The sequence below is a fragment of the Anolis carolinensis genome, chromosome 2 (genome assembly GCF_035594765.1).
Source record: "Anolis carolinensis isolate JA03-04 chromosome 2, rAnoCar3.1.pri, whole genome shotgun sequence".
Classification (NCBI taxonomy): domain Eukaryota; kingdom Metazoa; phylum Chordata; class Lepidosauria; order Squamata; family Dactyloidae; genus Anolis; species Anolis carolinensis.
Window position 1 is genome coordinate 148,630,281 of NC_085842.1, and position 12,087 is coordinate 148,642,367.

Below are 12,087 nucleotides of genomic sequence, written 5' to 3' on the forward strand. Positions count from 1 at the left end.
TGGAGCAGCATTACCTAAACTGCAAGTGTACTGAGCCCTTTCCTAAACACTCTTGCATTGATGACACCCTACAGCAGTGTTTCACAAACTTTTCTCCTCCAGGGTTCTTATTATCCTTTAAAGAACAATAAGAATCTTCTATTATAGAGAAGAAACATAAGCTTTTCAAAATTTTTAGTAGTGAAAACAATGAATGCTAGGACAATAGGGATAAAAAACTGAATGTAAAACAATATAGTGGTTTATTTCTTATTTGCTCTCCTCACTATCCTCCTTTTTATGTATTTATTTATTTATTTATAACATTTCTACCCTGCCTTCTCACCCGAGGGGACTCAGGGCGGCTTACAGATGATCAGAAATTTGTTAAAGTCTGTTCAACTAATCTATTAAATTACTAACAATAACATGAATAAATTCTATCTTCCCTACTATACATTGTGAAAAAATAATAATAAATCCTCTGCTCCTCCTGGTGTTTTGGACTTCAGCTCCTACAGTTCTTAACAGCTGGTAAGCTGGCTGCGGTTTCTGAGAGCTGAAGTCCAAAATACTGGAGAAGCACTTCCCTAGAGAGAGGCACAACATGGTGCCCAAAGCTTTTTTGGAAGTAAAAAAGTAAACCTTAATGAGGAAGGTACAAGTTAATTTGAAAAGAGGATCGGTACATCTTAAACTGCAAAAACTATTTGAAGTGTATTTGCTATATTTTAATCTTTTTTACCACACTGTACTATTCGGTTGTTTTTTAACTTTTGAATTGCACTTTTAAACTTTTCTAAAGTGTGGAATTGTTAGCTGCCTTAAGTCCCCACGGGGAGAAAGGCAAGATATACAGTGTTCCTTCACTACTTCGCGGTTCACTTTTCACGGATTCGCTGTTTTGCGGTTTTTCAATAAACTCTAAAAGAATATTATAAATAATAAAAAATTACAATTTACAGCCTAAGGAAGGGTGGAAGGTGAAGCCGAAGGGAGAGAAAAGGAGCCCAAGTGGCAACAGGAGGAGGAGGAGATTCATCAACACATGATTGGTTGATAAAGACTTAAAATAGTGTATAACTACTAAAATAATTTTCACTTATTGCAGGTGGTCCTGGAACGTAATCCCTGTGATAAGTGAGGGAACACTATAAATACATTTTTTTAAAAATCCCTCTTCCATATAGGTGGTTAACTTTATCATTCCCATGTTGAGACATCCAGAAATGTAAATCAGAGTCCCAGCATAATTGAAGATGAAAAAAATTCAGATTCTCACATCTTGACTAAAACTATTCAGGAGATTTTTTAAATAAAGCTGAAGTACTTCAGACTTTAAATAAACTCCCTAAAATGGAACGTGGAAATAGGTTTTAATTTCATGAACCTGTGGTGTATACCCTTGGAAAAGGATTGAGGCCAAATAAATTAGGAGGGATTATTTGTGAGACTTGCTTGAAGATTTTTATTCAGTGTAGCGAGAAAAAATTAAAATAGCAGAATCTGCTAGGATTATAATTGTTAGTCCAGAAGAAATCAGATGATAGGCCCTCCACATGAACTCTACAAAAATGCCCCGTCTGACATACCAATAACCCAGGCAAAATAAAAAACAAAGATTGATGTGGAAAATGTAAGTGTATAAATATAAGTGTATCTTTTATTTGAAGTAAGTTAAAATCCAGGATCGTGTTATTCATAATTACTAGTGCCAATTAAAGTGGTACTAAAGTAGTACCTATGACATTTTTAGTGTTTCCTGTTTCTTTACACCTTAAATTTTTTCTAGTGCATGATCTAGTATCCAATTAACTTGATAGTCTTTGTTTCCCCATTTTGGTTTAATAAGTAGAATTTAAGTATGGGCAATTGATTATTATGGATCCATTGTGAGCGCCCGCTGTTAGCTTCAGCTTCTGCCAACCTAGCAGTTCGAAAACATGCAAATGTGAGTAGACCAATAGGTACCGCTCTGGCGGGAAGGTAACGGCGCTCCTTGCAGTCATGCCGGCCACATGACCTTGGAGGTGTCTACGGACAACGCTGGCTCTTCGGCTTGGAAATGGAGATGAGCACCCACCCCCAGAGTCAGACATGACTGGACTTAACGTCAGGGGAAAACCTTTACCTTAACTTTCCATTAGAATGAATTTTATTTGCCTTCTCCATTGATACACTGGAATAATTTATGCTATCTTTTTCTTACTATTGTAGCCATGTTTCACCTCGGGATGGGATTACGGTATATTTTCATGCCATACTGTCTAAAGACTTCAAACTACATCCTGAGAAGCACAAAATCTTCATTCGTGCAGGAGGAATTGATGGTTTTCAGAACTGGAAAGACAATATCTGTGAATTGAATTGTACAAAGTAAGTGCAGTGATGCATACTATAAATCCATGAGTCATAAATAATCTTGCCTGAGGCCAATATTGACAAAGGATTTAGTTTCCACTATGCCTTCATTTGTGCCATTAACACAAGTTTTTAGCCTTACCTGCCTTTTTCCAAATGGGAGTGGTTCAATTTTTTTTATTCCTGAAACTTATTTACAAGGGCAACAAGAACCCAGGATCTTGGCTTACTGTTTGCATGCTGAAGGAAGAAGATAAAGCTTCCTTTTCTTTCCTGAAAACAAATTCTGGTATACAGGGATGGGGTGCAGAGGAAGAAGGAGAAATTTCATTTCAATTAATTAAAGTCAGCCTGTAAACCAGAAATGCACTTCAGGATCACACACACTTCTCATTCTCTGTCATGGCACAATGGTCTGTGGCTCATATAAGCCTTTGAATCTTAAAGTGTAGCCCATGAAATTTCCAAGAACTCACCAAAGACCCCATACCAAAATAAACAAAACCCATTTTTGTGTTACATTTGGATGATTTTTATTATAAAGCCAACTAAAACCACCTCCAACAGCTACAAATGCACCGGTTTACTTCACTGATGTCCAAAAGTTCTACCAATTCTCAAACCTGAAAAAATAAAAAAATCAGGTAGTATGGTTATTGTCACTGACATTGTGTTACTTCTAGAGTGCCAAAACTGCCAACCACTAGCATACTCAAAGCCTTGTTTATACTTATTTGGTGCTCATTTCTTATCTGGTCTCATAGTCAAATAAATGGCTAGTGTTAGTAGAAATGAAGCCACAGAACACTAAATCCAAAAGAGGTATTTGGGGAAAACTCTGGGGGAAACCCAACCTTTTAGAAGTTCAGAGGTCTCCTCACTAATCTACTGAAAATTCTCAGTAGCCATTCAATGCTGGATGACATTTTAAAAAGAAAAAATTGAGAACTGGTGAAGGAGTGCACAATTCTGTCTAAGAGTATTTTGGATTGCCAGAATTTTAAGGGGGAACAATCCTGTTCATTAAGGATAAACTGCTATATTTTGATGCAGGTTTGTTAGGTATTAAAGGAAAAATTACACACGCACGCACACACGAGGGTTGAATGAAAAGTAATGCCTCCACCTTTGTTACTTGGGTTTGGATGGGAATATTTTAATAAATCAAACACAGAAATAATCCTTAGAATGTGCTCTTTAACTTCCACTATTCACTTTTCCACATAATACCATACAATTTGATACATTTCTGCCAACAATGAACAAGTTTTCTGAAGCCGTCACAGAAGAAGTCGACACTCTGTTTCCGCAACAAGCGTCTCACAGTTCTCTCAACGTCTTCATCAGAAGCATAATGTTGTCCCCGGAGATCTTCTTTCATTATCAGAAACAGATTGAAATCGGACAGTGCTAAATCTGAACTGTATGGAGGATGCCGTATGGTGGTGAGATCCAGTCTCTGAAGTTCTGCTGTGGTGGCATGTGAAGTGTGTTGTCTGGCATTGTAATGCTGCAGGAAAACATTTCCCCTTTTCCTTTCGGACCCTTGTTAGCTGTCGTTTCAAAGTTCACAGAGTTGTGAACTTTGAATTTATTGTTTCACGTTCAAGGAAATCAACATGGATAGCACCATCTGCATCCCAGAACACTGTTGCGATGATTTTTCCAGCTGAAGGCTGTGTCTTGAATTTCTTTTTCTGGGACAAGTCTTTGTGTCGATATTCTATAGACTGACGCTTCATCTCCAGGTCATAATGGTGTACCCACGTTTTGTCTCCTGTCACAATTGAATGAAGAAAGGCGTCACCTTCATTCTCGTAATGCGAGAGGAGTTCCTGGCAAATTTCAAGTCTGTGCACTTTCATTTCAGGCGTTGGCATCCTGGGTACCCATCGTGCACAGATCTTCCGATAGCCAAACAAAGCAATAATGTGACCCCACGTTCTTAAAATATCGATTATGCTTGAAATTCCTCTCAGAGTGATATGATGATCATCCTGAATCAATCTGTCAACCTTTTGCTTGTGAAACTCAGTGGTTGCTGTCACAGGACGTCCAACTCTTTGTTTCTCACGCAAGTCAGATGTTCCCACCTCAACATCTTTAAACTTACTCACCCAACGACTCACAATACTCACATCAACACCATCACCATGAACAGCTTGCATTCTCTGATGAATCTCCTTTGGGGCGACACCTTCTGCTGTCAAAAATTCAATGACTGCACATTGCTTAAGTTGCAATGACTGACCGTCTGTGCAGGGTTCCATACTTTGCACTTTAGCAACACAACCGTTTAATGCTAAGGCTTCCCGCCAAATGGAACTGTAGAGTCTACTGAACAAGCCAGTAACTGCCGCATACCAGTACTGTCATCTATTGAGGAGTTACGAAGGTGGAGGCATTACTTTTCATTCAACCCTCTGTGTGTGTGTGTGTGTGTGTGTGTGTATGTGTGTGTGTGTGTATATATATATATATATAAGCAATTTTGATCATGACCCATGAAACAATGATAAATAACAAGTTGTGTCAGTGATTTTTCAGTAGAGCATGCTTCCATACCTGATCTGAAAATATTAACAGAAATGTAGTTTAAAGCCAGCTAATAAAAGTTTAAATAGAGAGGGTTAATCTCCATTTTTTATACATTTATTTATTTATTTGCTAAATTTATATGCCACCCTTCTCACCCCGAAGGGGACTCAGAGCGGCTTACATATTAAATTTTCATACAATATTATATTAGCATAGTACAATACTGGTAATAAATTACTATATTGTACTGTATCAATATATTGTAATATTAGTAATATTACATGTAAAATATAATATATAGTTAATATTATTATATTGTATTATTAGTATTATATCATATTACAATATAATATTATGATTATTATATGTATATACAATATGTTATAATTATATATTATTGTAATATATATATATATATACATATATAAACACACACATATATATGTGTGTGTGTGTATATACATACATATATATACATATACATAAAACTAGCATAGCATGTTATTGTGGCGAAGGTCCTCCAGCTGATGCAAAGAGATACATATATACATGTCTGCTTTCTTCAAAGTTAGTGTTCCAAAATGTGTGTTTTTACAAGAAATTTGTAGCTTGCTTTGCTGCTAATTTATACACATGTACTTATGTGTTTAAAAAAAAAACAGGGATCTTGGTGTGCATGGTCACCTCATTCAAGGCTGTGTAACCCTTCATAAGAACAATATAAACAAAAGTATTCCCTATAAATACTATATTAACCGTGAAGAGAATGGAGAATATGAATTCATTTACAAATCTCATCCAAAAGGAACAATTGTGAATCGCTGTTTGCATATATCTTCAGAATATCTATCTGGTACAGGTAAGGAATTATTTCTAGTAAATGAGTTTAATTAGACAATGTATTGGGGCAGAAACATAGTAAGTAAAGAGGCCCAAATATTGAATAGGACTTTCTAGAAGTAGCATATATCTAGAATAAGCTCCAGAAGTTGAAGAATCTGAAGAGTTTGAATCAAAATCTCCTTAATTTTTACATGTCTAGTTATGAATGTTTTAGAACCTATCCCTTTAAGTACATTTTGCCTGTACCCTACGCCTCTCTCTGTGTCTTCAGGTGGGATTTACCGCCAAACTGTGATACAGAAGTCCCAATCTTCTGAAGATTGCATCTTCTGATGAAATTGGCTATATACTCAGATGCAGTTACAAGAAGTGTAGTCTAGAAAGATCTGCAGAGATCATGATGGCTCTATTGGTCTAGCTTCATATCCAAATCTCATGATGATGGAAGACAGTGGGCGGGTGGGCTTACAAATTAGAATGATGTTCATATCCTTCTGCATCTCCTTTGCCCCACCTGAGAAAGAGAAGTTAGTCATCTTTTTTGTTCAGATTTCTCTATGAAAGAAAGGTGTTGAGGTTTGTCTTCCTCCCATCTGACTTCTGCAGACAGTGCCAATACTAGTAGGGTCACTTCCTGTACATTTTGTGCAGCAGGCAAGGAAGGAAATACATTGATTGAAACCTGTGCTGTGAAACCTAAAGCGATTTCTTTTCATTAGCAGATTGGCATCAGTATGATGATATTGTATGTGCTAAATCCCCTGATACTATACTTCAGAACGTCAAGAACTATTTTACAAACCCAGAAAACAAAATTGTGAAAGGAAAAGAACTTGCAGCAAAAGAAATGCTTCATAACCTCTTCAGTGTTCTAAATCCGTGGACTTCTCTTAATGTCAATAATTTTCTCAAGCAATTCAGTCAGTTTTACTTTGTGAATAAAAGACCAATGGTACATGAGGTGCATCCAAAAGAATGGAAAGAGCTACCATTTAGAGAAAATGAGGTATTGTAATTCCATGTTACCAGTACCTGAAATATCATAACCAAAATGAACTGCATTCTTTCCATTTCATTGCTGTTGCTGAACTCGCTGCACCTGAGCTAGAACTGATGACTGAAGATTTTGGTCACAATACTTCTATTTCACCATGGAGGTGGATAAAATGGAAAATCTGGACTGTGTAGATGTGTGGATTCTTCTACAATGGTCTCATTTTAGTAACACTATGAGACAATGCTATTTTCCACAAATATAGAGCTGCATCATGTTAGAGATGTGGTATAAATTTCTCCTTGGTGTGCTTAAATCTTGGGATGCTATTCCTTCGCAAGCCTAGACTCCTCTGCACTTCTTTTTGGGGCTGCTGCTTCAGAAATGACACTGAGTTATATTCTATATCTTTAACTTTATACTGTTAAAGTACAGGTTTCCCCTTGACATTAAGTCTAGTTGGTGCTCATCTCCTTTTCTAAGCCAAAGAGCCAGCGTTGTCCGTAGACATCTCCAAGGTGATGTGGTCGATGTGACTACATAGAGTTCCGTTACCTTCTTGCTGGAGCGATACCTATTTACTCACATTTGCATGTTTTCAAACTGCTAGATTGGTAGAAACGGGGGTTATCAATGGAAGCTCACCTCATCCTGTGAATTCGAACCACCGACCTTCCGGTCAGCAAGTTCAGCTGTTCAGTAGTTTAACCCTATGAACCACCGAGGCCCCATATACTGTTTATACTATAGTTACAATCAAATCTCTTTTTTAATACTTCAGTTAGATTTGCTTACTATTCTTATGCACATGCTGAATAAATAGATCTAAATATGCCTATGGAGTATGCCCATGGATAGATTCAGTACTTTAAAAAATGTCATGCCCTTTGGTCCAATAGTAGAAGATATAAAATAATTTTATCATCATCTTGTTTGCTATCACTATCCAGTTTAAACTGTATAAATACATTATTCATCTTATGGCACAGGTCTTCATATCAGGACTTCATAGTGCATGGCCACACTCTGTTCCAAGTGTTATATGGACCCAGTCATGATACTGAATACTGCCCAAACCTTTCGTGCAGGGTTAGGATGATGGTGATCTTGGAGTGGAATGACTGTCCTTGGTTCTCTTGTAGTTTATGCTAATCACTACCTACTAGGCACTACCTACTAGGTTTTAGATTGTTTGGAACGCAGCTTCTGGAGTGGTAGCAGACTATTCTGCCCTAGGAGACTTGTGTATCTAGATAGTTTCCTGATGGTTTTGAGAGAGTTCCTTGCTGTCAGGGCTTGTGATGAGGATAAAGACGAAGAGTTTCTTCACCCAACATCTGAGTCAGGCAAGCAGAGAGCAGCAGCCTGACAGTGAGGAATCTACCCCTGTAGAGCAGGACCAGAAGCCTCTGGGAAGTAGGGATGCAGAGTTAAGGCAGTATAAAGAGCTTCAGGAAACATAGCAGGAGTTAAGCATTATAGCTAGGCTTCAATTAAGCACAAATGCCATTCAACTGATCTAATTGATTGGTTCAGAGGAGGGTTGACAGAAGAGAGGACTTGTGAAAGTGGTATAAATAGCTGGAGGCTAGATTTGGTAGTTGCTGGAAGCAATGTTGTGGGATGGCTATAGCTCGAATGGCTGTTGAACTCTTTGATTTGACCTTGACTTTGGTGATTGGACTGTTTTGGACTACAACGTCAGTGGGTGATATTGCTTGGCTTTGATCCTTGGAAAAAAACTTTGGACTATTTGTATGCTTGTTGAACTGATTGCTGTATACTACTTCGAACTGCCATTGACTATTAGATGGTGAGATTCTAAGGCCAGGTCTTTGACATGTGCTTTCTTTATAGGCAGTTATGGTGCTCCTCTGGGTTGGGGAAGTGAAGGGCACAGGACTTAATTCTGAGCATTACTTCTTGTGGAGTGGAGCTGAATGACCACCTCATTTTCTAGAGAGCTGGTAGTGAGGAAATGAATGAAGCAATGGAGATGTGAATCTACTCAAGCCCTTGTCAATGGCTTCAGTTTTGTTTCCCATTCTATTTATGAAACCTGATTGAAGGATTTTATTGACTGGTATACTGTTATTGTAAGCCACATTGGGTCCACATTGCAGAGAAAGGTGGGGCAGAAATATCCTAAATAAATAAAACCTCTGGTTGAGGGTATCCAGATGTTTGGTCGCCAGTGCCATCAGTATGCAGATGACAACTCTACTAGGCCTTTTCATCTTGGTCTGAGGAAATTGTCTTTATTCTAAATCGGTGCCCATCATCAGTAAAAGGACTGATTGTGGGCAAACAGATTGAGCTCAATTCAAGCAAAGCCAGAGGTGCTTCTGGTCAATCGAAAGGCAGATCAGAGTATAGTGATTCAACCTGCGCAGACTAGACTCTGAAGGTGCAGGTTTATGCATCTTGGGTCCAGATTATTTCAGAAATGCTACTTCCCAATATGAATGTGCCAGGACACCAAGATCTTCAGGGGAAGGCTTTCTTTCGATCTTACTATCAGGCTTGTTTGATGAGGACAGAAGAGATCCTTCTCAGTGGTTCCTTTTACCCTTTTGAATGTTTTTCCATAGGGGGCTAGGTTGGCCCCCTTCCCTCTTTCCTTTCCTTCACTGCCAGGTGAAGACATTTTTATTTAAGCAAGCTTTTAATGCATAGGCAAGGAGATGTTTTATTGGGCATGTTTATCTTTCAAATTTTATTTTTAACTAGCTTGGGAACCTGGCAATGCCAGGGTTATTTGATAAAAGCATTTTTTGTCTTGGATTGTTAGGTATTCTCAGTTTGGAGTGGGTGAACTATAATTCCCAGAATCGTGGGTCAGTCCTCCCCAGTATTCAAAGTTGGACATTTTGGGTCTGTGTACCAAATGTGATCCAGATCTGTCGTTGGCTGGTCATCACCTGGCTGCAGTGCTCTCTGAATGGGGATGAACTGCTACAACTCTCAGATTCCAGGGGCAGTTGTCTCAAAACATCTGTCAGTATCCACAGCAGGCTATGTAGAGTCTGTGTGCCAAGTTTGATCCAGATCCATCGTTGGCTGGGTTTAGTGCTCTTTGGATGCAGGTGAACTACAACTTCCAAAATCAAGGCCCATTCCCACAAATCCCTGCAGTATTTTCAGTTGGTCATGAGGCTTCTCTGTGCAAAGTTTGGTCCTGTCCATTGTCGGTGGGGGTCACTGTTCCTCTGGATGCAAGTGAACTATAACTCCCTTTCCCCCAAACTTGTCCAATATACTGTTTTGGTCCCCAAATGAAAGCATTCCTTGGGTGGTGGGCTGTAGTGTTTGGGGAGGACACTGGGAGGGTTTTGGCTACATGTTCATGGAGCTCGCTGTAACCGCAATGTCAGTGGAAAAGAGTGACTTCCTGGCTCCTCAGCACTGGGAACTGTAGCCTGTTTGTGGAGGCCCGAGGCTGTCTGTGTGAGCAGACACCTGTGCCACATATACACATACGGGTTTTCACTTTTATTATGGATATAGATATAGATATAGATTGATTTTAAAATTTATATAATGTGATTTTAAATTATTTTAAATTGTATAAATATTTAAATGTATTGTTTTTGGAAGTTGATTTTAGGCCCACAATAAATAAGTAAACATGTTCTTTGGATTCAGCTGTGAGCCTCTGAAAGCTCTGATCTTAGCAGTGACCAAGAGTTCAGGTTTCTGTGCTAACCTTACCTGTTCCCTGAGATGTAAGATCTGGCACATTCCTTAGTTACATTCTGATTAAATTGTTGTGATGCACTGAATGTGGGACTGCCTTTGAAAAGTGCTCGGAAACTTCAGCTAATTGAAAGAGCTGCAGCCAGATTGCTAACGAAGGCACCATCTACACAGCCATATAATGCAATTTTATAATACAGTTTAACTGCATTGAACTGCATTATATGGCAATGTAGCCTCATATAGTGCAGTTAATGCAGTTGAACTGCATTATTGAAACTGCATTATATGGTAGTGTACATGAGGCCTGAGATTAGTGCAGGGATCACACAACTCCCTTTCTTTCAATAGCTTCACTGACTGCCTGTTTCCAGGCACAATTGTTGGTTATAACATAAAAGGTGCTATGTGACCAAAGCCAGGTTTTCTGAAGAATTTTATTCTCCTACATGAATGTGCCAGTTTTGAGATTGCCTGGGATAGTTCTTCTATTTGTCTGACCAGCCTCTTAGGTAGATCTGCTGGGAACATGGAAGTAGGCCATTTGGTTGGCTAAATCATTCTCTAGCCCTAGGTTATACTGGCATCCTCCTTGTTGTCCTTCCTTAAGCAGGTGGATGCCATTTTGTTCTGATAGAGCTTTGATGGCTGGGCCAGGGTCTTTTGAAACATGTTACTCTGTTTATACAATATATGTTGTTTTATTTTTAATGGTTATACAGTAGAGTCTCACTTATCCAAGCCTCGCTTATCCAAGTTTCTGGATTATCCAAGCCATTTTTGCAGTCAATGTTTTCAATATATCATGATATTTTGGTGCTAAATTAGTAAATACAGTAATTACAACATAACATTACTGCGTATTGTACTACTTTTTCTGTCAAATTTGTTGTATAACATGATGTTTTGGTGCTTAATTTGTAAAATCATAACCTAATTTGATGTTTAATAGGCTTTTCCTTAATCTCTCCTTATTATCCAAGATATTCGCTTATCCAATGTTCTGCCGGCCCATTTAGCTTGGATAAGTGAGAGTCTACTGTACTTTCAACTGTTTTTAATTATATTATTGAATTATAGTTTGAACATATGTATGATATGTTTACTTAAAATGTTTTTAGATGTATGACTTTTAATTTTTGTAAGCCCTCTTGAATCCCAGAATGGGGAAAGGGCATGTTATCAGCATAATTCATCATCATCATCATCATCATCATCATCTGTGGAGTTACTTTCCATACTTCTTCTTTCTCTTTCTTTAGATAAAGAATTTAATTCAAAAATATATGAAAGAAGTAGCCCACCCCCTTCTAAATCAGAACAGTGCAAATGGCAACATTGCAGCACAAAATAAACTGGGCCTAGCATTGATCTTCCTTCATCTAGGAAAAAGCTACTCCCTTCCAACCTCAAAAGATGACTTGATAAATTTATGCAACCTTCTTTGTTTGGAGAAATCACCAGCAGATGTAGTGAATGAAATGAATTTTCTTAAAGAGGTGTTTCCAGAGTCTCTATGGTATGTATGCAATATGTATGTAGAGTCTATATACCTTGCTCTTCAGTGATTAAGACTTTCAGGCTTACAGTCTAATTGAGGTATAACCCAAGTGGGGGAAGGGGGAATAAACACACCAGAAACCTCTAGTTCAGGTGTTCCCAACCTGTAGGGCCCC

General features: G+C 38.3%; 1 protein-coding gene across 4 annotated transcripts in view; it reads left to right on the forward strand.

Annotated features, from left to right (window-relative positions):
• Positions 1 to 12,087, forward strand: part of rnf213 (ring finger protein 213) — a 164,878-nt gene that overhangs the window by 23,573 nt on the left and 129,218 nt on the right. For 3 of the 4 annotated variants that reach the window (XM_062970800.1, XM_062970802.1, XM_062970803.1), the window contains 4 exons: positions 2,197 to 2,355; positions 5,541 to 5,737; positions 6,441 to 6,727; positions 11,674 to 11,930. In XM_062970800.1, the coding sequence (XP_062826870.1) occupies positions 2,197 to 2,355; positions 5,541 to 5,737; positions 6,441 to 6,727; positions 11,674 to 11,930 (900 nt within the window). The remainder of the gene's footprint in view (positions 1 to 2,196; positions 2,356 to 5,540; positions 5,738 to 6,440; positions 6,728 to 11,673; positions 11,931 to 12,087) is intronic. The other variant, XM_062970801.1, reaches the window with a different exon arrangement.